The sequence below is a fragment of the Mastomys coucha genome, unplaced genomic scaffold (genome assembly GCF_008632895.1).
Source record: "Mastomys coucha isolate ucsf_1 unplaced genomic scaffold, UCSF_Mcou_1 pScaffold20, whole genome shotgun sequence".
Taxonomy (NCBI): domain Eukaryota; kingdom Metazoa; phylum Chordata; class Mammalia; order Rodentia; family Muridae; genus Mastomys; species Mastomys coucha.
The window spans coordinates 2,619,428-2,645,132 of NW_022196903.1; the positions used below are offsets into that span (position 1 = coordinate 2,619,428).

Sequence of the window (25,705 nt, forward strand, 5' to 3'; positions counted from 1 at the left end):
AAAAAAAAAAAAAAAAAAAGAGAATGTTGGAAAATGAAACCACTGAGCCAAATCATGGAAAAGACAGTCTGTGTAGAAGGACTGTACCCTGACCACCATCCTAAAGAGGGACCTGTACAGTAGATATGGTGCACTTAAACGTGAACGAAGAGAGGACATGTAAACATAGATAGCTCAGAAATGCAGGGAGCACCGGAGACTTGAAAATAGGCTTAGAGAACAAAGGCTGCGTTTGGTGCTAATTGGAAAAAAGAGACCCCAAGCCAAGGGTAACAATTAGGGTTTTAGCAAATTGGGTAAGAGAGAAAAGGTACAATTAGGACAATTATGTCTGTAAGGAGAAGGGAAGAGATGAGAGGCATTGGGTGCAATGAAAACCAACAGGGTTAGAATGCAGAATGGGAGGTAAGGTGAAAGGAGTTGAGGTTTTGCAGCTAATTCAGAGGACAGAATAATAAAGAGATATCAACCCAGAATGTGAAGAATGTGAGTTGGGAGATAAGAATTAAGACTCAGTTGAGGACACACACCACTGAAGCTCAACCTAGGTGTGTGTATGAGGTTGGAAGGAGAATTAAGACCAAGAGTGGTGAATGAAAACACTCACTGCAGTATTGTCCTGGGAATAGGAGCAGAGAAGTGCATCGGGAATGTGGCTCCTAGAAAAGAGTTGTCTTATCAACAAGATCTGCAGGCATAGATACAATCAAACTGGTGACCTAATGGGAAAGCAAAGTGGCTGCTGAGGCAGACCGGACATGAAAAAATGACTGTTACAGGAGAGTATGCAGAGGACAATGGGTATTTAGAGTCACCAAGGAGAAAGACATGGAATGCAGAGGTAAAATAGCTGGGGATATTTTTTTTTCTTAATAAAGCAAGACACAGTCATTTCTGAGTACAGGAGGAGAATGAGAGATAACAATTGGAGGACTATCCTGGAAAGCAAGTTTTAGGCCAGCCTGAGCTACAAGGCAGCTAAAGCAAGTTTTAGGCCAGCCTGAGCTACAAGGCAGCTAATGTTCCAACGTGATTGTGATGATTAAGGAGAAAATTGCTTGTATTTGCTTTTGTTAAACTCAACACAAACAGCCTGGAAGACACAGCAGGCAGCAGAGTACCTAAACACAATTTAGGGCTGTACTGGTGGTGCCTGTCAGCAGGGAAGCCGGAGTCCACATGGGTGCTCCGCCAAGAGTCTACTGTGAGCACCCATGGGTGCTCCGCCAAGAGTCTACTGTGAGCACCCATGGGTGCTCCGCAAAGAGTCTACTGTGAGCACCCATGGGTGCTCCGCCAAGAGTCTACTGTGAGCACCCATGGGTGCTCCGCAAAGAGTCTACTGTGAGCACCCATGGGTGCTCCGCAAAGAGTCTACTGTGAGCACCCATGGGTGCTCCGCAAAGAGTCTACTGTGAGCACCCATGGGTGCTCCGCAAAGAGTCTACTGTGAGCACCCATGGATGCTCCGCCAAGAGTCTACTGTGAGCACCCATGGGTGCTCCGCCAAGAGTCTACTGTGAGCACCCATGGATGGGTAAGTTTAGGACCATGTGGATTCTTACCCAGGCAGCTATCATACTGAGCAAGAATATTTAACAATCCACTTTATTTCACTGAATAGTAGCAAACAACAAGAGCAACAACAACAAAACCAAAACAAACAAACCAAACCAACCAAACAAAAACCCAAAACCCAACTACTGCAATTCTAAAGAGCAAGACTCTGATGTTCAAAACCATTACATTACATTTCTTTCTCAGATGAGAAAGAAAGAACTGGTATATCCAAAAAGAGTTTATACCTTAAGATTTTTGGAAAATAAGTATCATTAGCAAGAAATAACTATGTAAGATACACAAGACCAAAATGAAGAAAATTATAGGTTTTGTGTTTTGTGGTAACAACGATAAAAGATTTGAAAATGAGGGAATCAACTCTTGTTATTAAAGAAGAGTCAATGTTATAAATGTATATTTGCCCATAACTCGATTTTAACTGCAGATGTTATTTTAAAAAACACCGTTTTAAAAAAATTAAATCAAATATTATTAAAATGTCTTTTTCCTCAAATTAATTTAACATTCAAAACAATTTTCCTAAGTAAAATTTTAACTTAGTTTTCCAATGATGTTAAAAAAAAGTCATGTGGAGAATTTTATTGGTGCCCATCCATGAATGAGAACATCAGAAAAAAATTAAATGTAGCACAAGTCAAATAAACGAGAAGACCCATAAATAGAGACACAGTGCACTGAAAAGCCATGTGTAGGCAGCACAGGCTCCTTCTGCCTATAGCTAGGAACCCCCTTCACCCCCCTACACACTCCCCCAAACATAACCTGTGAGCATGATAGTCAGTGGCTGTTTACTGATCTTTTGTTCTTTAAATGGAGAAGCTAGCAGACTGGTTTTGGTGTGTATCTGCAGCATTAGTCCCATCAGCCATTATGAAGGAATCTGCCTCAATGATCTTTCTGGCATAGTCTCCAGCTTCTATTAACTACTGTTTCCCAGGATTCTCATCTAGAGCATAGTTATCCACAGTCCAGTATGATGGAGGAGGGATCACTGGTGACAATACACCAGTGAAAGGATCACAAGAAGTTGCATTTAGTTTACATTTGCCAAACTGTCGTTGGCTGTGTATGAAGGCTTTTCCAGTGAGAAGCAATACAACCTTGAACTTACTCTAAAGGACAGGCTGTCCTAGATCTCATAAAAAATACCTGCCCCAGAGAATGCTGGGATTAAAGGCATGCACAACCACACCTGCTAGCTGCCTCTTAGCATCTCCTTCATGTCTTTAGTGTTTGAATGTGCAAACTGCTCTAATCCCTCTGTTCTTAGCACCAGGCCAGAGTATCTATTAATCCTTATCTAGTAAGGCTGTCCTCCTACTGTCACCACCACTACAATCATCTCCAGCAAGCTTCTGATAATACCAACTATACATGCATCAGTCCTGAAGGTCCCTCTCTGGAATGACGTGGTTCCCTAATAAGCAGGGGAAGGGTAGTCTTTCATTTTTGGTGTTAACAATGGGCCTTGTGCAGGCTAGGCAGGTCCTCTTCCATTAAGCTATATCCTGGGACCTTGGAAGGATAGTCATTTGTAGACTCAATTCCCAAGAATGAATGCTTCATAGGTGTGGCGAGAAACAAGTCACAGTTATAAGCCTTGAATGACAGCGCCCTCACAAACCCTTTCTCTTCATGCTCCTCTCTAGGTCAGAGTCAGACATTGCTGGAGCCCTTGCAGCACGGGGGCACAGTGCTGAACTCGACCCAAACATCTTTGTCCCCTTCCTCCATTCGTGCCGGGTGCAGTCTCTATTACTCTTGCCTTTCTAGACATGAGGAAGGAAAGACCAAAATTCTGTCCACGGCAGAGATAAAAATTGAACTCAAACTGGCTGAATTTCAAACCAAAACTCACAATCTTTATGTTAATTTATTACCAAAGACACTGAGCATTGAAAAAGGTTTTGAGTTATCTTTTCTTCTTTGTGTACAATGCCTGCTTGTGTCTTTTGTCAATCTGATCATCTGGACCACAGTTCCCAAGAATTATGATGCTTTTGTCAAATACATAAATCATACACAACAAAAAGATATGAAGAAGAGTGTGTTTTTAGATAAATTGAATGGGCTTAACAGATCTATCCCATTTTTTTTCTTTGTAGATTAGTCAACAAATCACACAGAAGTCAGACAAGTAGGAATTATAATCTCCAAATCATTAAAATATGAATCTTTGAGGTCTGCTTTAGACTCAATCAGAAATGGGTAATTAGTGGCAATTTCTATTTTATTCAGATGGGCTTGCAAAAAATGGTTATTATCATTGGTATGGATTTTACATAAATACAGCATTAGTTCATGATCGAAACAATGGATACTCACTTCTATATACACTGCCTTTCAAACCTTTATACAACAGCTTTGGCTATTGCAATTCCTGCCTGACTCCCATCATCAACACAAATGCACCTTTACACCCTGTGGCCCGAGAGCAACCAGAGAGGGAAATGGGCTGTGGCAGCTGCAGCTCTGCCAGCATGGAGCCCACACACCAAGCTTTCCAAGTGAATATGGCTCTCTCCACACAAAGCATCATCATTTCCAAAAATGCTCTAATTTTTCACATGATATGATTTCTTGGGGCTCAAAGTAAAATTATAGTTTTTTCCTTCTAATATCCCCTCTCAGTAAAATGGGCTAGATGGCTACTCAGCAAAGAACCTGAAATATGGCTTCTATCACAGCTTCTTTCGATCCAGGCCCAGGTGTTTTTATAAGCTTTCTATCTTTACTTTCTCACAAGTTTGCAACCCCAATTTCTCTTCTCGTGTTACAAAAAAGACTTGCTTTACTGTTGATGTCTCTGAATGCACTGGGAACATTATGGTTGGGATGAGGGTACAGCTATCTCTTTAGTAGAAACAGCATTGCTAGAAACATTTAGAAAGGCAACATAATACTGATGTATTGCCCCCTTTCTCTAAACATCCGAAGAACAATGCCCCCCAATTCACCCTCACTAACCTGACAATATTCTTTAGGTAGAATGGGTACAGACAAATAGGTTTTCTTGTTGTAGGTTGAGCAAGCGCATTATCACGACGGCAGAAGGTATCAGCTATCTAAATATCTTACATTTCAGGGGCTTCAGCTCTTCCTGCTCCTCCATAATCCATTTTCTTCCCTTTGTCTGAATACAACAAGCTTTTCTGCAAAGTGTCCTTACTAAATGAGACAGTATCCCCAAACATTCATTCCTGAAACTGGGGGATCCTGTTATAAGTAACTAGAAAAGTTAAAAAAAAACCTTCTAGCCACCAATCTTGAAAGAACACTAACAGCCTTTCTTTGGAAACAATTGAAGCCCACAGTCTGCTGTCCACAGAAACACAGCACTGTAGTTTAATACAGAGTAATTTCTCCTATGTTTTAAACTAAAGGCATTAAATATATCCATAATTTAATCACCTTCCTTTAATTTGAATTCACATGGTAGATACTTATAGCTACTTAAAAAATTAAGTGGCAAAATGTATATGAAGAATATGTATCTTGATATTTTAATTATGCTCAATTGAGTGTACTTAGATTTAAAGTGCTTTTCACAAATGACATGTGCTAAGAATATCTAATTGCACGCTGACATTCTAAAATATGTGTTACATGTGTCAAAAATAGATTAATATAAAGTTATTGGGTAACTTTTTTTCACTAAACGCAAATACATTATTTTGATTATTTAGATACAACAAAATTGTACCTACAAATAAGCTCTAGCCTAGTAAATGCCTACTGGCTTGTCACATTAAAATGAACATATACAATTGTGACAGCATTTGAGATGTAAGGAAGTTAGAAAACAGGCTTCTTAAGAATTCTTCCGTTCGATGTATTTTTCCATTTACTCATCCTGACTTGATGTCAATGGAAGCATCAAAATAATTCGAAGGTAGGACAAGTGTTTTTATTCTTCATAGAGATCACAGATAGAAAACAGATACTCATCAAAGGAACAGTAGATGGTTTAAATGAATGTATATAGCTCGGAAACAGTCAGGTATTGAAGACAGACATTCAGCACCCTCTCAGGCAAGCTAGTAAAAGGCAAGAGGTCATTCAAGGTCATTCACTCCATGGTCGGTCAGGTCCCTTCCGAGAAGTATCCTCACCCTCCCCAAATCAGGAAGTTCTTCTAGGTGGAAAACAAAACTAAACCCTTTGCTTACCTCTAGACACTGAGACATATTATGCTCACCCATAAGAACCACACAATCCAGTTTTAAAAATGGAAGAATCACAAATCTCACTATGCTTTAAGTAAGGTGACCATTTTGTACTAGGCCAATTAATAGCTCTCCTCAGCAACATGTCTGTTCGACATGCTTAGAATCCCACTTGTTATGGCCTGAATCATAAAATCCAAAATTTGTACACACAATTCCTACCTCCACATATGTCAGACTACATTTTGGGGGGAAGTCTTTTTTAAAGAGGTAATTAAAATACAACGAGGCCATAGGGCTGGCCCTGTTCAATGACTGGTATCCTCAGAAGACACCGAGACACATAGAGCACAATGACTGAGAAGACACCAAGACACATAGAGCACATTGACTGAGAGGGACTCCATGAAGACACAGAGAGGATGTGGTCATTCTAGAGAAAATGCATGTGGCAAGACCTCAGCCTTGGCCTCCCACCATCCTGAATCTGTGGAGAGAACCAGTACCTGCTGTGAATGCCACCTGACCTATGCCACTTTGCTGGCAAACCCAGCTTACGGACACTGAAACCATGGAGCTGGACATACTGAAATACAACTCAATAGAGGATTTTCTCCTTTAGTTGTGGATACAACTTTAACAACTCTGAAAAGAGGCAAGAGCAGATTCTTACCACTTAATTGTTCCTGAGATACCAAACTGGAATGTTCTAGTCTTAATGTTTTTAACCACACGGCAAAGGTGAAAAGGGGCTATTATGTTTACACATTTCATCAACATCAAATTTTATATTTTCAGCTTCATGGGGTTTTAATAGGCCCTTAGCAGCCTGGCCAAGAAATCAAAGTGGAATCTATTTGACATTAAAAAGCAATTAAGTTACAGACCTGTCAAACATGTTGACATTAAGGGTCTGCCTGTTACACTGTCTACTGTGACTGCTACCACTAAAATCCGCTCGTGCTTAGCAGGCTATTGGTATCTGAACGACCTTACCTAGGATAACTGTGGCCCAATCATTCCTCAAATTCTCATATCATAAGACACCCCTCCTCTATTTATTAGAACCCAGAAGATGGCCACGATGTTTCAGGTGCCCTGAATCAAAGACTCTAACTGCTGAAGAGAGGAGGAAAAATCCAGCGAGTTAGCTGGTGAGCTGAGCGTCTGTCAGGAAGGCTAGACTTTACTAAGATGCTCTGATCCAAGCTCTTCATGTTTTAAGGCTGCAGTGCCAAAATATCATAGATTGGGCCCCTGTATCACTTAAAGGTTACTGGTTTGACAAAAGCTAGGGTCATCTGGAAAGAAGAAATCTCAATTGAGAAAATACCCACATCCAGAGGGTCCTAGAGCCAAGGCTTTGGGAGCATTTTATTGATTGATTGATTTGCCCACCCGTGGGCAGAGGGCCATGGCTTGTGTAAGAAAACAAACAGAAAAACCATGGAGAACAAGTCAGTGAGCAACATTCCTCCATGATGGCCGCTTCTGTTCCTGCCTGAGGCTTCCTGTCTTGAGTTCCTGTTTTGACTTCTCTTAGCGATGAACAATATGAAACAATCCGTTCCTCTTCGCATTGCTTTTGATTGTGGTCTTTTTTCACAGCAATAGAAAACACACTAGCACAGTCACGTGCAAGTGACACCAAGTGATTCTTCTGGGTTCCAGAAGCTAGGACAGATGCAGCCCGGGGCCCCTTCCTAGTCCACAGACATCATCTTCCTGCTGTTCCCTTGCATGTCAATGTAAGAAAGAAGTTGGGTGCTCCTGACCTTCTCAGATCGGCACCTCCTCCTTCTAATGCCATAACATTGGGCCTTAAATTGCAGTGTATGAACTGAAGGAGGAGATGACCACTGAATCCAGAGCGTCCCAAAGTCCTCAGCATCATCAGGGATTGTTCTCACTTTGGCCTCCAGTTCAAGTAAGAGTCATCTAGAGAAAGCTCTCAACAAGGCATGTGGAGACACGTAGGTACTGGAACTTCATTCTATACCAAGGCCTAGTCCCATCCTCATGAAAACTTCTTGGGTGAATGTCAATAGAGATCCTTCCTCAGCCTCTAAAAATTTCTCCAAATTTGGATATTGCTATGGTAAGCACTTTTTTTTTTCTGTTCATCATCTCCTTTTTAAATCCTCTCTTTTATGGTTCTTTCCTGGTTTTGACATGATGATTTTACAAGTAACTAACTACTCAGTAAAACTCTTTTCTACTTAAAACATGAGTCATCATAAACTATACCAAACGTCCCCATGCATTATCTGCCTCTTAGGGCTCTGATGTCATTTTTAGAAATGAAGTCAAATAAAATAAATAGGAACTTTTCAAAGGTTAGTTCGATTTCTGCATGCTCATGGATTATTTCTTTGTGAACTCCCCCTTTGATAAGGCAATCTGTGGTCATGGCTACAGCTGCTCCCTAAAGCCCATCATCTCCTTCACTTTCTCTTTCTGGAGTTAATACTCCCTGTACTGGCTGGTTTTTGTGTCAACTTGACACTGGCTGGAGTTATCACAGAGAAAGGAGCTTCAGGTAGGAAAGTGCCTCCATGAGATCCAGCTGTGGGGGATTTTCTCAGTTGGTGATCAAAGGGGAGGGCCCATTGTGGGTGGTGCCATCCCTGGGCTGGTAGTCCTGTGTTCTATAAGAGAGCAAGCTGAGCAAGCCAGGGGAAGCAAGCCAGTAAGTAACATCCCTCCACAGCCTCTGCATCAGCTCCTGCTTCCTGACCTGTTTGAGTTCCAGTCTTGACTTCCTTCAGTGATGAACAGCAGTGTGGAAGTGTAAGCTGAAAAAACCCTTTCCTCCCCAACTTGCTTCTTGGTCATGATGTTTGTACAGGAATAGAAACCCTGACTAAGACACTTCCCAGGGGCCATCTATCTGTAAATTAATTAAGCCTGGCACATAGAATACCTCTACCCTCTTTACCAACCCTTCCTACCCAAATATTTAGTCACCCAGTGCAGCTTCCAGGCTATGCAAAAATTTTCCCCTGGAATGTTTCAAATGATAACAATAACAAAAATTTAAAATAAAGAAAAATCATTAACTTCTAATCAAATTATAAAATATAAGCACCAAAAAATAATAAAAATTATATACATAGCATTTTCTTGGTTACCTGCCTGTTACAGCAGAGTAGCATCAAAGAAACTCCGCTTAATGACTAAGCTAAAATCATCTGATACTTATAAGTAGGATATGTGTAGACTTGTGAAATAAAACTGCCTTAAGGGGGAAAAATCCAAAAGTCCTATGAGGCCACATTTCTACAGTAACTGTGAGAAAAGAAAGATCACACACACAAAAAAGGACTTAAATCTACTTCAGGCTAGCTCCTCACCAGCCCTGACTGACAACCTGCATGTTTATTATTGAGGACATTTTCTCCCTGGTTTGAAATGGCTGGGTTTGAAATCGCAAGAGATTTCAAGTTCAGTGATAAAGCATCTAGCTTTGGGTATACTTTAGGACCCAGGCACCTACACTATCACTCAGAGCTACTTCCTTACAGAATTCAGAAGTAAAACTGAAAGACTCCAAGAGAGTTTGATCTTGTTCTTAGATGATGCAAATGAAGTCTTTCAGAATATCTAGGTTGAGTCACAACTCAAAACCATCCATAATCAGATCTCTCCACTAAATTTTTTCTCTCAAGGAATAACTGGGTAGGAGAGCATAGCTAAGCAACTTGAGGTAATTACCTGGGTCTAGGGTGGGAGCTGAAGAAGTTGAAAGGTCAACCGGGAAGGCCAGGTGCCTAGGGAGAACATGAAGCAAATTCTCGAGGTGATAAATACCAGGAAGAGGAGAAACTGACAGCTGAATGCTAAGAGGTGTGGAGAGATATAAAGTCACTGTGAGAGGGACTAACTGGCCAAGTGGAGTTTCCAGTGTCGTGGAGTTTCCGGTGGCACTGAGTTTCCAGAAGTGCCCACAATTTAAGAACCTTGCATGTTATTTCACAATTCCCTCAAGGTAAGCCCTTATTGGTTATTGCTGCTAAGGTGTGTTCCTGCTCCCCTGTGAACAGAGGCAATCTGGAGTAGAAAAGACATGAAGACACTGGATCTGCTCAGAAGACTTCTTACACAGAAGGCAATGAGTGTGCTCCCAGGCACCGCTTCTTGAATCTGTTAGTGGCTTACAGGTCACTACTGTATTGAAGAGAGATTATTTTTCTCTTTCTGAACTTGAAATCTAGCCTTGCATACTTACCTAATGCAAAGAATACAGTAGAAGAATAGTCCGACAGAAGTCTTACAGCTTCTGCTGAAGATCCATTTTCTGCAAGGCTTCATTTCAGAATCAAGCTACCAAGATTTGCAAAGTCCAAGCTACACAGAGAAGCAAACAGTAGATGTTCTCTGGACAAAAGCCCCAGTTATTAGCAGCTAACAGAAAATTGGTGCCAGCCATGAAAGTTCACCATCTTAGTATCCACTTCAGGTTAGGTTTTAGAAAATCCATCTCCAGCAGCCCTTTGCTAACAATATGGAGATCCTGACAGAGACCCTCTCAGCTGAGCCCTGTCAACACAGCGAACCTAGAGAAATGATGGTAAAAAACATCACTGTGTGAAGCCAGGAAATCTTCAGTAACTACTCAAGTCAAGCCTAGGACCAAACCCCAGAACTGGCATGCAGTGTAGGCTAGCATGGAATAAGAGCTATATTGAAAAGATCAGGGTTTGGGGTGCAGCTTGGTGGTGGCGCACTTACTAGTATATGTGAGAAGCTGGTTTTGATACCCAATGTTATGGTTTAAATATGAAATATTCCCAGAAAACTTATGTTTCCAAGGCTTGGTTGCCAACAGTGGGCTTCTGGGAAGTGCCCATGCCATGATAAAGTCAATGATAGATTCTTAGTTTGATAGTGTTACTGGGAGGCAGTTGAAATTCACAGGCTGGTTGGGAAGGTTACTGTGGCTATGCGTTTTGAAAGTATTATCTGTCTCCAGCATGTAGCTTACTCCAGACTTCCTGCCTACCAGGAAGTAACCAATATCATTTGAACAAGCCTTGCTGCCAAGTCTCTGTTTTGTCACAGGTCTAAAATGGGAGCCAAATGACCCCGGACTGAAAGCCTGTGAGAGTGTGGGACAGTGTGAGCCAACAATAAACCATCTGTGTGGGATGTTGCCACTGTGACGAAACCTCCCATTGACAGTATGGCAGAAAGGATCTGGAATGTCAAGAACCCTCAAGGTGACATAGGGCTTCAGGGACTGCCGTAGTAGGACTCCAGTGCATTTCCCTATCCCCTGAAGAAATTGTGCATGATTATATTTAGTCCTATCCAAAAAGCCTAAGAGAAACATTTATTGTCACAAAATCTGTATATGTCACATATACCAGAAGTTCAAAAGAAAAGGAAAGACTTTTTGATTATTTTTATTTTTTCTGATAATTTTTAAAAATGAGCTCCACAAAGTTTTGCACACTTTCAGTGTGTAAAAGGTGGTCCAACTGTGTGCTTACTACATGTCTTGACTTGGAGACCCTGGGAAGCATGTTATGGAGACAATGGCGATAAATTATGGGCAGGAAGGCACATGACCAAGAGAAATGAAAAGATACTTATACCACCAAATCTGTCACTGAAATTTTTCATATTTAAAAAGATCACTTTTAGTTCTCATACTGAGAACTGAACCCAAACCATGAATGTGGTAGGTGAGTCCACTACCACAGGGCTATATCCAAATGTGCTTTTTACTTTTTAATTCTGAGCCAAAGTCTTACTAAGTTATTCATACTGGTCTTGAACTCACTCTGTAGGTCAGGAAAGTCTTAGTCCAGCAATTCATTCTCCTTCCTCAACCAAGCAGCTACAATTACAGGCCTATACCATCTGACCTGGCAATGAAGATCACCTTGAAGAGCAATTTTGACTTCAAAACTGTTTCCTTTATCAAATATTTAATAAGAGTCTGAAGGCAAATTGCCATGTATTATCTGAGACCATTGGAATATGTTAATGAGTAGAAGGGACAGCCATTAAGTGGCAAGGAGGCACAGAAAATACATGAATGTACACATGGATACACACATACACACGCACACACACACATGTCAGTATATGGTGATATACATATGTAACTTCAGCACTAAAGACTGAAGCAAGGAGACCTTGAGTACCGGTCCATTTTGGGTTACACTGCCAGACCCTATCTCAGAGAAACAACAGCAAAAACAACTAATACACATCTACACAAGCAGATAAAAAAAAATCACAAACATATGAGAATTACCATTACAGAGAGAATACAGAAGCTGGGCCCAATGGCACAGGCCTATAATTCAAGGTACTCGGGAGGCCAAAGGAGGGGGAGGATAACAAGGTCTGCCTAGAGAGCCTGAGTTCAAGGCCTGTCTGGGTGTCTTAATGAGATCTTGCTTTTAAATTAAAGTTAAGGGGAAGAAACTCGGTTGTGAGATACAGTTCAGGGCTTGCATACCATGCACAAGGCCCTAGGTTCACTCCTTCCTTAGAACCACAAAAGAAAAAGAAAGCAGAAATACACGCAGATAATAGTATGGGGCCTTATCCATTTGCTAGGGAAAGCAACTAGATTATATTTCCTACCCTTCCAATTGTGCTATCCTGTTGTTTGCAGATGTACATATGGGCACTATGTGTGCAGGTACAAGAGTACATATATGCACATGCAACATGGAGGCCTGACAGTAGAGTCCAGTGCCTTCCTTAGTCTTGTTGCGCCTTCCTTATCAAGGCTGAGTCTTTGGCTGATGCTCAGAAAACTAAAGTCAAAAATTTAGGCAGGATTCTATACTAGAACTAATCTTAGTAAGAAATTTAAAATTTATTTTTAATTAAAAAAAAAGTTTCACCTTTACCTTTTTATGTGAACCAGCTTTTAAAAAATGCTATTTTATGAAAATAACAAGAAATAGGATACGTTTTATTGAAATGTCGATGACTGTCTCCCTCCAAATGGCCAACCATGTTCACTCTTCTAAAATGAGTAAATAAGTGAGATCAGCCAAGCACTATGAAGATGTAGGTTATGAGCCAACGACTGCATATTTTCCCTGTTGGCAAAACCATTGTAAACCAGAGACGGCTTTGTTCAAAGGAATGAACAGCTTTGGTTGACGTGAGTGAAAAGTCAACTATGTGTGCTAACACTCAGCAATAACGCAGCACAGTGAGCTCCAAGGGACTTAAAAGTCAACGCCCAGTGATGCTTGGCCGAGCTAAAGGAAGAAACTGCTCATGTGACACGAGGTCACAGAACCCTTTGTGCTGTTAATCACACAGAGCAGCCCATAGAACTCACAACTTTCTATGGAATACACCAGCTCTGAAAGGGAGAAACCTCAAAAAAGGATAGAAGGGGAGATACTGCTATACCACACAGGTATACACACAGACACATGCGCGCGCGCGCACACACACACACACACACACACACACACACACACACACACACACACAGGCACACAAACATCCATTTTACTCTCTCCTGGGTTCTTTGCTCCCTACATGACTGCTTAACTGAACTTAAAACTCCTCTTAAAGCCTTGGCTAGTGTGGGGAGGGTGCAAAACCAGAGATGAACTTCAGAGGCCCGCCTTTGAGGTGCAGGGTGGCAAACCTCATTTCACAGATATTTTAAGTAGCTGTAAAGCCCAAGTGGCTCCCATTTTAAGCCTGTGTTTAGACCAAGCTTGAAAGGGGCTACGTCTCTTTACAATAGCTAGGCAAAACTTGTGATGCCAATCTGTGCTCTGTGTTTGAAATATGCATCATACTTGAAAAGAAGACCACCTACAGAGGGCACCTTGACACTGCATGCCACAGCCAGTCTCCTGAGCATCCAAATGCACCAGCATTAAGGAAACAATGCATTTCCACGCTCCATGCCATGATGGTGGCCTGACTAGAGTCATAGAATGAATTTCACATTTTGAATTCTCACATAATTCGAATATCACGTGTCTACAAAGTTTAAAACTGTACCCTAAAAAATATAAAATAAAACTCCATCTTTTCCTGACCTAAGTAACCCTGCTATGTCAAGACTCTTTACAACAGATTCAAGGACTGGGCTAGACTCAGTCTCAGGAGACAGACCTCTGTTCAATATCTTAGGCTCACTGCAACATTCTGAAGGAATGTGCTAGATCTGACCCATGGAAGCACCTATTTAAATGCTGGAAAACAAGCTGGAGCGGTGGGTGTCCACAGTAGGTAAAAGGGCCCTTCCAGAGGGGCCCAGCTCAGGTCCCAACAAACACCTCAGGCTGCTCACAACTAACTCCAGCTCCAGAAAACGTAACTCTTTACTTGGGCATGCACACACTTAATAGACATTCACACACACACACACACACACACACACACACACACATTAATTAATTAATTAATTAAAATAGAAATCCTTTGTACTCAAATAGCAGAGGCAGGGTTGCTTGCAACGAAGAGTACTTAAGAGAGAGGACTTCTGAACCCCCTGATTATTACCATGCATCCTTTGCACCGAGGACATAAAGGATCCCCTTTTCCGTCCCCAATGCTCCTCGAGTTACAGAACAAGGGACCCTACCTGGCCACTTCTGACAGGTCAGTGATCAAACAAAGAGTCAGGCGGCAGTCAAATTCCATCCTCTCTTGAAGTTACCAGGAACAAGGACTCCTAGCAGCTTCTACCTTCAACATGAGGCAGGACTGTGAGCCTTTCCCACACAAGCATTTCAGGTGTCGGTCCAACTTCTACACTCAATGATTTTCAAGGAGAAAAAGAAAAAAAATGTGTGTATTTGCTGCCTGATCAGGCCAATTTAAAAAAGAAAGAAAAATGTGACCTCCTATTTTCTTATATGAAGTTACTTGAGGTTAGTGGGTGAATATACTGATATTGTACTGCCTGGGTGATCAAAGTCTGTTTACTTAATGAACCTTATCTTTAAATGGCTCCAGCCTTTGTACAAGAGTTAATTTTCCTGAAGTATTTGCATTCACATGGACAAACCGGCCCAGGAGACAGAGCCAGACAATGTTCTGCGGAGCTTTCGAATAAGATGCGGGCTGCCCAGGCATAGCCCAAAGCAATCAGTCCACACATTTCTGACAAGGCCCAACACTCTCGGCCAGCTGTCTCTCAGCCTTCCTCCCCAAAGCATTGATGCTGGAATCTTCGAGGCCACTAGTAAGACAGAGCAAAGCAGAGACTTGAAGCAGCTGACTTCAAGCTACAGACTTTCGGGCTTGACCCAGCAGAGGATGCCACGGGAAACAAGTTACTACGAGGAAAATTCAGAAAGGGCTAGTAAAAGGTCTTTCAAGGGCTAAACACCTCCTTGGCAAATGAGCTGAGTGCAGAGCTGACTCCAAGCAGTGAGAAATGTTAACGGGCATGAATGAAGAACATGTAGAAAGACCAGCAGTTCACCCTTTACCTCAGGAGCTTCAGCCTGTCTAGGGAACACTGGCCTTGTATAGGATCCGCGCTCAAACAGAGGTCTTACGATACACTTGCTGTGCACAGCAGAGATACAAAAATGAAGAATGGCTTTCCAGTATAGAAATCCAGAAAAGGTACTTACACAGCCTCCAGCAAAAATCTCTGCCAAAAGTGGGACCGAGCCGTCTTTGTGCATAAATTTATCTCTCACAAAATCATTCACCTTAAAGAGAAATATTTATAGAAGCTGATGAAAAATATAAAGTCATTAAATACATATAAATATACACCTGTCAATATGTTATTTTTATCAGCTGTTTGCCTAAATTAATAGATCTTCAAATAATCTAAGAGATACTCTTTATAGGATACAGGTAGTTTTTAACATATTTTTATAAGCACATGACTGATATTATAGAAAAATTTAAAGAAAAATGGCCTAAAGAAGCAAAAATTTACAGATGTCCTGAAATTATAGAAGCATGAAAAGGTAGACATATTGATAGTACAGATGAAAACATACATTTTATAAATTAAAAACTGTCTTATAAGTTATAATTAAAGTCATATTAAGTGTTTTAACAAAATTTAATTTAAAATACCACTCCTCACTGAAACAAATTTAGGCTGCTTAGTGGTTTTTTTTTCTTTATCAGCTTAGTAGATATTCAGTATCTACTAAGTAAAACTTAGATTCAGTAAAACTTCCTTGGGGGGCCGGAGGGCGAGATGGCTCAGCAGTTAACAGTGTCTTCTATTCTTTTAGAAGATCCCAGTTGAATGCCCAGCACCAATGCCAAGCGCCTTCTAACGCCTGTTATTCCAGCTCTGGGATAAGCCTAACCATCTTCTATCTTCCAAGGTTACCTGCACACAACTGTCATACACTCACAGACATATGCATGAAACATTAAGTATAATATTCTCTATAAGCAATTTTAAGATACAATTATATTGTTTGGGCAGATACAGACCAGAGATTAGCTATGTCACAGTCATGCCATAAAGTGACATGAGAAGCATTTCAGGGACCAAGACTACACGGTCCCATCTAAAGCCAGAGTTTAACTTTCTAGGACTCTGGGCCTTAGGAATGTATATGTAGTATCTACGCCCTCCATGGACACTAAAAGTGGGTACCAACCTCCACAGACACTAAAAGTGGGTACCAACCACCTGCAGGTCACCTAGCTGGTGGGCAAACATCAACTAGAACCCAGAGCCATCATTCCTTGGCTTAGAACCCTACACATGTACTCCATCAGCATCATCGGGAATAAGAGCAGGAGGACATAGTCACAAGTCCCCAAGCCTGACTCAGCATTCTGGGCCTTTGACTCATGAGTCATGAGACCACGAGTAGGCTACTTAAATCCTATCAGCCTCACTTACTGTGTGTACTCAGTGAATCACATCTTGAACTGACAAAGATGACACGTGTCAAGTGCCTACTATGGTAGGTACTATAGGAACGCCACTGTGCTGCTGCTGGGATGAGAAGCCATGGTAGCAGCCCCCTGTAATCATCTCAGGACATTTTAGGATGTTTCATGCTATGCGGAGAACAAGGAGAAGCTCTGGGCGCTGACTGCTCCGACCCTCAAATTCATTAGCAGGGTGGAAGGACCACAAACCTGCAGCACCCTAGAAGAATACCTGCTAGGCTGTTGAGTCCATGTAAATTCCCTTAATAAGAAGCCCCAATGCAAAGACTTACTGTAAGTTTTATGGCCTTCTCCGGGGCAACTCCCAGTAACTGTGGTAGCAAACCTAAAAATCAACAAGAAGGAGAAGTGTATTAAATAAATTAGCATTAACTACACAAATCAACAGCTCGGCAGAGGGGATCACCACTTGAAAACTGGGGCAATCTCTGCTGTAATTTTCTGCTATTACCTTTAATGAGAACACTTGTGACGGAATTTAAGAACCGACTTCTAATAAGCCACATCAACCCTGAGTAAATTCCCTTCCACATTCTGGACCATTTGCACATTGGGTAAGTCAACAGTCTTAGTAATACAGGAAACCTCATTATCTCAGGGAGTCTGCTCCTTCCCCTCTGCTCCCAACACCTTTCTCAGACCGGCTAAATGCTCACAGTGCAGTCATTCAGTCACTGAACAACCGTAACTCAGTGATGAGTACCACCAAATAGAGGGCCTTGATATTACTAAGGGAAAGGCCTTTCTGGAACTTGCCAACTGGCGAAGATTAATTTCTAAGTGGAGAACAGGGCAAGCATAGCAAACGAGGGAGAGTAAGCCCCGTGTGGTCTAGACATGGGAAGAACGTGGGCCTGGCCCACAAGGAGTGGGTGAGAGGAGAGTCGTACAGGTGGGCAGCAGATGCTGCATACAACAGAGGCCAGGAGACTCCGCCTACTCATTCTGTTAGATGAGAAGCACGTGTGTATGTGTGTGCGTATGTGTGTACATACATACATACATACATACATACGCACACACATACACAATACACACACATACACATGCACATACACACACACACACATTTTTTTCTTCTCTCGTCTGTTCACAAGCTTTCACTATGTAGTTCTGCATGGCTTTAAACTCTCTATGCAGGCCAGGCTGGCCTTGAATCCATGGAGATCCGCCTGCTGCTGCCTCACAAGTGCTGGGACTAAAGGTACATGCCACTATGCCTGACACAATTTTATAGTTTTATAAAACTACTCTAGCCACTTTGTGGAGACGGTATAACGTGTGTGTGTGTGTGTGTGTGTGTGTGTGTGTGTGTGTGTGTGTGTGTGTACATGTGCATGCATGCAGCTGTGTCTCAGGAAGGGAGACTGAGGAACACTGGGATACGCTACTGCTCCAGTTCTTTATAGCACAAACAACTGGGTTGAAGTGAGGAAGACAAAATAAGATGTTTGAGACAACACATGAAGAATTCTGTTGGGGCCACATGTAGGATCCCCAGCTTCAGGAGGTATGGCCTTTGACAAAATAAGACTGAGTAGCCCTGCATTTCTAAACCAAAAATCAAGCTCATTTTATTTGTTCTTTCTAAGAAAATAAATAAGTAAAAATCAGAGATCAGCCTTCCCTTGGAAACATGCCTAGGTGACCTGGAGCTTGCTTCTTTCTTCTCTCCTTAAGAAAGCCATTCACTCTTAGTCCACAACTCCTTTTGCATCCTGTTCTGAGGGACAAATATGATCACATACATTTTTAAAGGCACAGCCTGAGGCCAGAGCTTGCTGCCTGTGGGCAGTATGCCTCCGAATACGCATCCAATCTCCAAGGTATCCATCCTACTCCATGGCAGAATTCAACAGACCAGTGCACTATGTTGGCTTTCATTTTACCATCCCATTGGCATTCTCACATAGAAATAAGCTTCCTCTTTAGTTCATGGTAATATAAAAGGAGCATTGGAACTAAACACCCCATAACAACATCATGTTTTAGGAAAAAGAAAGTCCATTTCATTGTGGAAGTAAACGATGAGGATGCTGACATTAATGAAAACCAAAGACACACTATGTGCCAGGCACCATTTGAGGTCTCTATTATCCCATTTAATCCTCATAACCACCCCTAGAGAGAGGAAAGTAGGATTTGCAGAAGTTACATAATGTGTTTGGTAAATGGTGAGCCAGTGTCAAAGCTAAGTTCTTTCTAGTCAAGAGCTTATACTAGTAGGCACCACTCAACTGCCATGGGATTAATAAGTATCTCCTACTCAGCCACTGCGGTCCCCTGACATAACCTGCTGGGGTCCTTCAGCCTTTGAATCTCTAACACATTCTCCACACAGCTCTATTTTTCAGATCTTACTCTATTCCTGGGGTTTCTGCTAAGAGGATAATATGCAGGCTACTACGAGCTAAGCTGCCAGTGGCTTAGCAACCTGAACTCTGTGAATGGGCCATCTAGGAGCCCTCTCCAGAAACAGGACTCAGTGTTCTCTGAGGTAATGCACCCCAATTTGCACGTGGGCAGAAAAATGAAAAGATGTCTCAAACGGCGCAGAGAAAATGGCCGGTTGGATGCTAGGCATGTACTAAGGTCACAAGGAGGCAGAAACCATAATAAGCAAAGGGACTCCGTTGGTGCAGTATAGAGAATGTGGGGCACAAAGTATGGGAAAAAGAGGAAACAGTCTAAAAAGAGCAAAGCATAGCTGATAGAGAGCTAGCCAGACCACCTTCTAAGCCCATGGAGCCACGCAGGCTCCAGGCTAACTGCTGCCCTTGGCTCGGATGGGAGAGTTTGCCTTTACTCAGTGTGGTGCTTTGAATAGGTTCAAACCCCATAGACTCTTGTGTTTGACTGCTTGGCCCCTAGGGAGCGGCATTATTAGGAGGTATGGCCTTGTTAAAGAAAGTGTGTCACAGTGTAGGTGGGCTTCGAGGTCTCTACAGTCAAGCTTTACCCGCTGTAGAATTAGAGTCTTCTCCTTGCTCCTTTTGGATCAAGACATAGAACTCTTGGCTCCACCTGCACCATGTCTGCCTGCACACTGCCATGCTTCCCACCATGATGATAATGGACTAACTTCGGAAACCGTAAGCCAGCCCCAATGAAATGTCTGTATTTATAAGAGCTGCATTGCTCATAGCGTCTCTTCCCAGCAATAAATCCCTAAGACAGCTGCTCTCATGTGCACTAAAAGCCTCCCTCCCCCTGTACTTGCTAGCTTGGAGGGTGCTGGGCACTCTACAGTCTAAATGCACCACAGTGACACAGGAGGGAGTGGGAAGGGAGCACAAGCTGCTGTCCTTGTCCTCTGCAAGCACTTTGCCTACGGTACACTTTTTTTTTTTATCAGCCTCTGAAGAAGCAACTTTAAATTCCAAGAAAGGCTCTGTTACCACTCAGTGATATATTCATTTCTCCTACGAAAACGTAAGCAAATGCCTTTTAAACTAAGTCTTACTATCTGAAATCTTCCTTTTTCTTCTTACATTCAGGCCACGCCCCCAAATGTTTAAATATTTATTTACTACATGTATTTTTTTTCTCACCATTAAATTGTAGAGCAAACCTGAACATATTATGATGAAGATGATGATCTCTTGCCTCTACAACTACCCTAGGGGTCTTTTAAACGACTAATAAAAACCAGCTAGAAAATCAAATGGCTGCAATACTACAGTACAATCACTTCAGCCAGCCTTGAAACAGACTGAGATTTGTCCTTCTTGCTATAAATTTAGTGACACATTTTGAACATCAAGATACAAAACAGAAAACCTTAATTTAAGACTAAAAAAAAAATAGAACAAAAATATGTATTCATAGAGCAAGCATCCCCCCAATACTTCCTGCTTATGTCTGACAGAATGATCTGGGATGAACACAAATGAGATGGGTGACTTCTTGGGGGAAAAAAAAACTCAGGTTATAGAAAACCCTACTTGTCTACCAAACTACACATCCAAAAATCAAGAATCGGGTCCTTTCAGAGTCAGCAAGATGACTGGAGATGGTGGAGCAATCACAGGTCTAATAACAATGGTGCTGTTTGGGGCATTCACTGTACACCAGGTATCACAGCTGGTGTTTTATGTAAATTAATACAATTAATTCACATGACAACCTTTCTTGGTATTACACCACCACCACCATGGTCTTCCCTCTTGTCCTCATCCTCCTCATCTCTCAAACAGTGAAGAAAATGAGGCTGACATCCAAGGAGCTGCAGGTGCCCTGACTGCTGGATCCGCAGGATGGTTCACCTGGACAGCCTTGCTCCAGCAAGTGTACTCAGCTGGTTAGCACACAGCTGTACACACTGGCGCCATGCTAAGGAGATTGCACCAAATTCTGTAGACACATGGAGTGGCTTTTAAGACGAAGAGAGAGGTGTAAGAAGTAAGAAGTTCTAGAGGCAGTTGGAGGGTATTTATCAAAGCCAGAGGTAGTAAAAAAAAGACGTAATAATAAGAGATCACAAATTTCCCTTTAAATGAAGACCTTCAGAAAGAACAAACAAACAAGCTACACAACCATCCCTCAGACCTGGGCCAGGTTCTGGCACTTAGCAAGGAAGTGAGAAAGAACCAGTCTTACTATTCTTATTCTTTTTTTTTTTTTTAAATTTATTATTATATGTAAGTACACTGTAGCTGACTTCAGATGCACCAGAATCTGTCAGATATCATTATGGGTGGTTGTGAGCCACCATGTGGTTGCTGGGATTTGAACTCAGGACCTTCATGAAGAGCAGTCAGTGCTCTTATCTGCCGAGCCATCTCTCCAACCCACTATTCTTATTCTTAACTCTCCTACGGCTCCACAGGAAAGCACAGGTGACTCTGGGTTATAACATGAGGCTACAGACAGGCCTTGACCCTGTGAGCTTTGAGCAAAGGTCTCCTTTAGGAATCATAAACTGCCAGACTGTGAAAAGTCCAGGGGGTTGTGGATTCCAATAATTCTTCTTCTACATGGTTCCCAGGGAAGGAGGGGAAGATGGTTTAGTAAGCCTCCAGCTACCATCCCAGTTACAGCACCTCATCACAGCCACACTTAAAACTCAAGAACAGATGTGTTTGACATCTGGGTAACTCAGCAGAAAAAGGAGGTTTCTAATATAAGATGTCTCTGGTGGTCCCCCAGAAATTCATTTTAAACCACTCTGAACAGAAACAAGATGTGTGTGTGTTGTTTCTAACTTGTCAAAACAGAAGTCCATTTTCCAATTGCCTCAGATGAAATTTATTAGTGTGGTTACTTCTCTAATCTTCTCTTTTTCGTTTAGCTCCACCAGCACACATGGCAATTCTTCCTTGGCACATTTTACCAGCAGGCTGCTAATGCGAGAAAAGATTTACAAGGCACAGAATTAATGCAGTATTTTCTCTTCAAATTTCACAGGCTGAAAATATAAATCACACTGTTTCTTCCCCCTTAAAGTAGCCAATGAGAACTGAGCTGGAGGCGAGGACACTGAGCCCTCACCGGGAGCCTGAGCTTCACACAGCATCCCAAAAGGAGGCTCCTGTAAGCCATGTGCTCAACTAGAGACCAAATACACAGTCATGTGCCAAATAACTTTTCATGAATACTTCAAAAAATGTTATGAAATTCTTAGGGTTTCAGAGTTGGCCAAGACTAGGGAAAAGCTTATTATCAATCCAAGCCCAATTAAAGCTTATTTATTCTTCATAGTTGGTAGCAGCTGAATACCAAAGGCATAAACTCTAGAGATAGACAGATCTGGGTTGCAATTCTGGATTTGTACCTCTTTCTAGTTGAGATCTCCTTATAACATTTGGCCTCAAAGTTGGAGTTCCCCACTGGTAAAACAAAAATGCTAGTTACTGTTCATTTTGATAATCCGGAGAGCAAACATTTACAAAGCAGGAGATCTTCATCCTGTTTTACATATTCAAAACAGCATGCTGCTTTCCGTCTTTCTGTTCAAGCTGTAGCCTTGCACTGCTTTTGTTTTTTAAGAGGTAATCGAGGTTGAAGGTTGAGAACACTCAGAAGTGGGTAAGGAATACAATACTATCCATAGGACATCATGCCTATCCTTGGAAGAGCTCCCCTTAATTAGGGACACTTGGACTGAGCATCTAGATGCCCCACCTAAAAAAAAAAAACAGCGCAGTAATAAGACAAGTCTTCAATTGTTTACTTTATGTAAAAGTAAAATCTTTTATTTAAATATTTAAGTACTTCTTGACTTCTGCTGCTGCTAAGCAACTGTTTATAATGTGTGTCTCCTGGGTGACACAGGGTGACAGAGGAGTGTCGTGGGACTAAGACCATGGGTCTGAAGCTCCCACTGCATGGCTTAGCTCCCAACTGTTGTTTACTGGCTATGAAGTTGTCTGAATGTGAACTCATCTTTTCGAACCTTTGTTTTTACCCCTTCCTCCGAGGGAGAGATCATAGTTACCCCTTCTTAGGGTAGTTCTGAGGATAAAGTGAATTTATACAAATCTTCACTACTGCCGAGCACACGGTAAATGGCTCAGCGGTGGACATTAATCATCATTGTTACTGTCATCATAACAACACTGAGCATTTATTCTCTGTCCTCTTTCTTCATGGGAAACAGACTCCACATAGAGGTCAAGCAGCCTGCTCCACAGCACTGTCTGCAACAATACATCCATGGTTGTTCATGTTCAGTACCAATTCTCACACCAGGCTCTATCTAAGCCTTTCATATTTAGCTTTTCTCTCTAGTGAACATACTATTCAAACTTTACAGAGGGTGCCCTTCATGCAACAAAACCGAGTAGGTGATGTCACACCTCCTACTCTGCCGATGGGTCATGAGCACCAGGCTGTCTGGAGAAGCTGGTTATCAGGTGAGGTCGGGCTGATCAAAGCGTGGACTTTGTGGCAGTGCTCTTCTAACCATGCCACACAAGTCAAGCAGGTCCATCAAAGCAACAGAGTCTCTAACAAGGAAGAAACTCAAAACTTAAAGGTTTAAACAAAAGCATGGCAGGAGCAGTCAGCCCTGAGAAAGGTGGTGTAGCCTACACACAACGGGATGGAAGGCATGCAGGTTGGAATTTGGTAGGGAAAATGAATACACATGACACCCTTAAGCCCTTTGAGCCCAGTGGCAACCCTCTTGTGTTGTCTTACCCTCCTGACCTCACTGTGGATGCCACTACACTTGTTCCCAAGTCTCCAGAGAGTACCCCCTTGCTTTGAAAATCAGATTAACCCCCACTCTGTGGCTATCATCCCTGCATGTAGCCTGCCTTACAGCCTTCACTCTCATTCCTTTCTCTCCACACCAGTTCAAGCATTCTTCCCTCCCTCCTCCTCAATGCATTGTCTATCTGCTTCTGACTCATACTGCCCCAGGCTGCAGGCTCCTCCACCTTCCCAAATACGTGATCCTGTTTCAAAGCCTCACTACAGTCTGTTCTCCACAGGCTCTGGGGCAGCGACTCTGCAGTGGCTAGATTACAAGGCCAGGAGAGGTGGGAGAGAAGTAGTTAGGGTTTCCACACCTGTTTCCAGGGTCCCATGCTTTATTAGAAATTTTGATCACAGTCTACGATATGGTTCAGCATTCTTTTGGGAGTCTAAGTATTAAAAAATAAAAATGAATGGTAGCAGTAGAGGTCTAGAAGAAAAAGCGGATCTTTTGATGGTTCTATTTTATCTGGAGCTTCCCAGAAATAGACTGTTAAGAAGTGTCAAACACTCTTTTGTTCTCTAGTAACTTCCAGGTGTTGGCCATTTAGTATCTAAACTATAAGGTTTCATCTGTTTCCATCTGAACAAGGACAACAGCTGCCCAAATACAACGGCTCCAGAAATGGTAAACAAATTGTCATTAATCTCTCCTCCAGGTTCCCAAAAATTGTCACCCTCACAAATTTGCTGAGCTTATCACTGTTCCTATCCAGGGCTTTCAGGCCTCCACCCACTACTCACTCACCATCCTCAGTCCATGTACGGGTCACCATGCTGTCTGCTAAAAGCTTCTTGCGCTCCCTACACTTTGGAGTGTGCAAGTTTTCTGCTCACTTTTGCTTTCCCACCATCAAATATCTGTCCTTTGAGTTCTACAGTTTAACACCATCCATGAAAATGTGAAGAAACAGGGCAGGGAAATTAGATTCAAGGTAGCCCATTCTGCACAAAACAAACTTTCTGCTGGACAAGAGTGGACCCACGGCCCAAGGCAGTTTACACGGTAACTGTGGTGTCTTCAAAAACGCACGTGTGCCAATAAGAGTTATGAAAATGTCAACGGCTTTGTTTTAGTGCGAGGATTTCTGACTCTATTTTTATCCACAAGAGTTAAGTATGAAGGAGGGCTGTCATGAGAATCCCATGGAATCTAGATTCGGCCAGACACTATAACAAGAGTCCTGGTTTAAACCAGCTAGCTGCCCACCAACTTTCTTCTAGAACATACACAGATCAATCAATGGCTTCTGGAAATATCACCCCAGCATCCTCTAGATGTCACCTTGAGAACATGCCAGGATGGAGCATGACGACTTTGAAGCACAAAAAACTTGAAATTTTGCACCCAGGATTCAACAGGCTGACTGGAAAATATTTTATTTTTGTGGAGATTAATTTTTGTTTTATTATTTATTTACCAATAAAATACTTATCCCAATTAAGGTATGGATCGTAAAATGATCTAATTTGCTTTTCTGGGATTTTTCTTTTTTTTTTTTAATTTCAAAAACAAATTTTAGGGATCTCTTGCCAATTAATAGAAACAGAAATCCTTTAAGAAACGTTTCTGATGTACTCTGACTTCTCTTGAATGTATTCGCTGTCCCCAACATCCTCCCAATGGCTGAGGCACCTCAGGTTACCACCTGGGCACTGCACAGGAGAGGAGGGTGCTGAAAGTTCAGAAGCAGCAATTAGTTGTTTCTGACGTTAAGAACATTTGATTATGGATGACTACCCAGCAATTGTTTCTCTTATAGCAGCTCAGACTCTGGCAGGCCAATGAGAGACTTGATTTACTCAAGCAGTTCCCTCAAACCAAGGGAACTGTCAGGGAATTCATTCAAGTTTCAAACACCTTTGAGTGA

At 42.0% G+C, this 25,705-nt stretch overlaps 1 protein-coding gene across 3 annotated transcripts in view; it reads right to left on the reverse strand.

The window, feature by feature from the left end:
• The window catches only part of Slc25a13 (solute carrier family 25 member 13), a 173,661-nt gene that overhangs the window by 35,909 nt on the left and 112,047 nt on the right, over positions 1 to 25,705 (reverse strand). For all 3 annotated transcript variants that reach the window (XM_031381131.1, XM_031381132.1, XM_031381133.1), the window contains exons 12-13: positions 16,907 to 16,959; positions 15,332 to 15,412 (exon numbers count right to left, since the gene is read on the reverse strand). In XM_031381131.1, coding sequence (XP_031236991.1) covers positions 15,332 to 15,412; positions 16,907 to 16,959 — 134 coding nt within the window. The remainder of the gene's footprint in view (positions 1 to 15,331; positions 15,413 to 16,906; positions 16,960 to 25,705) is intronic.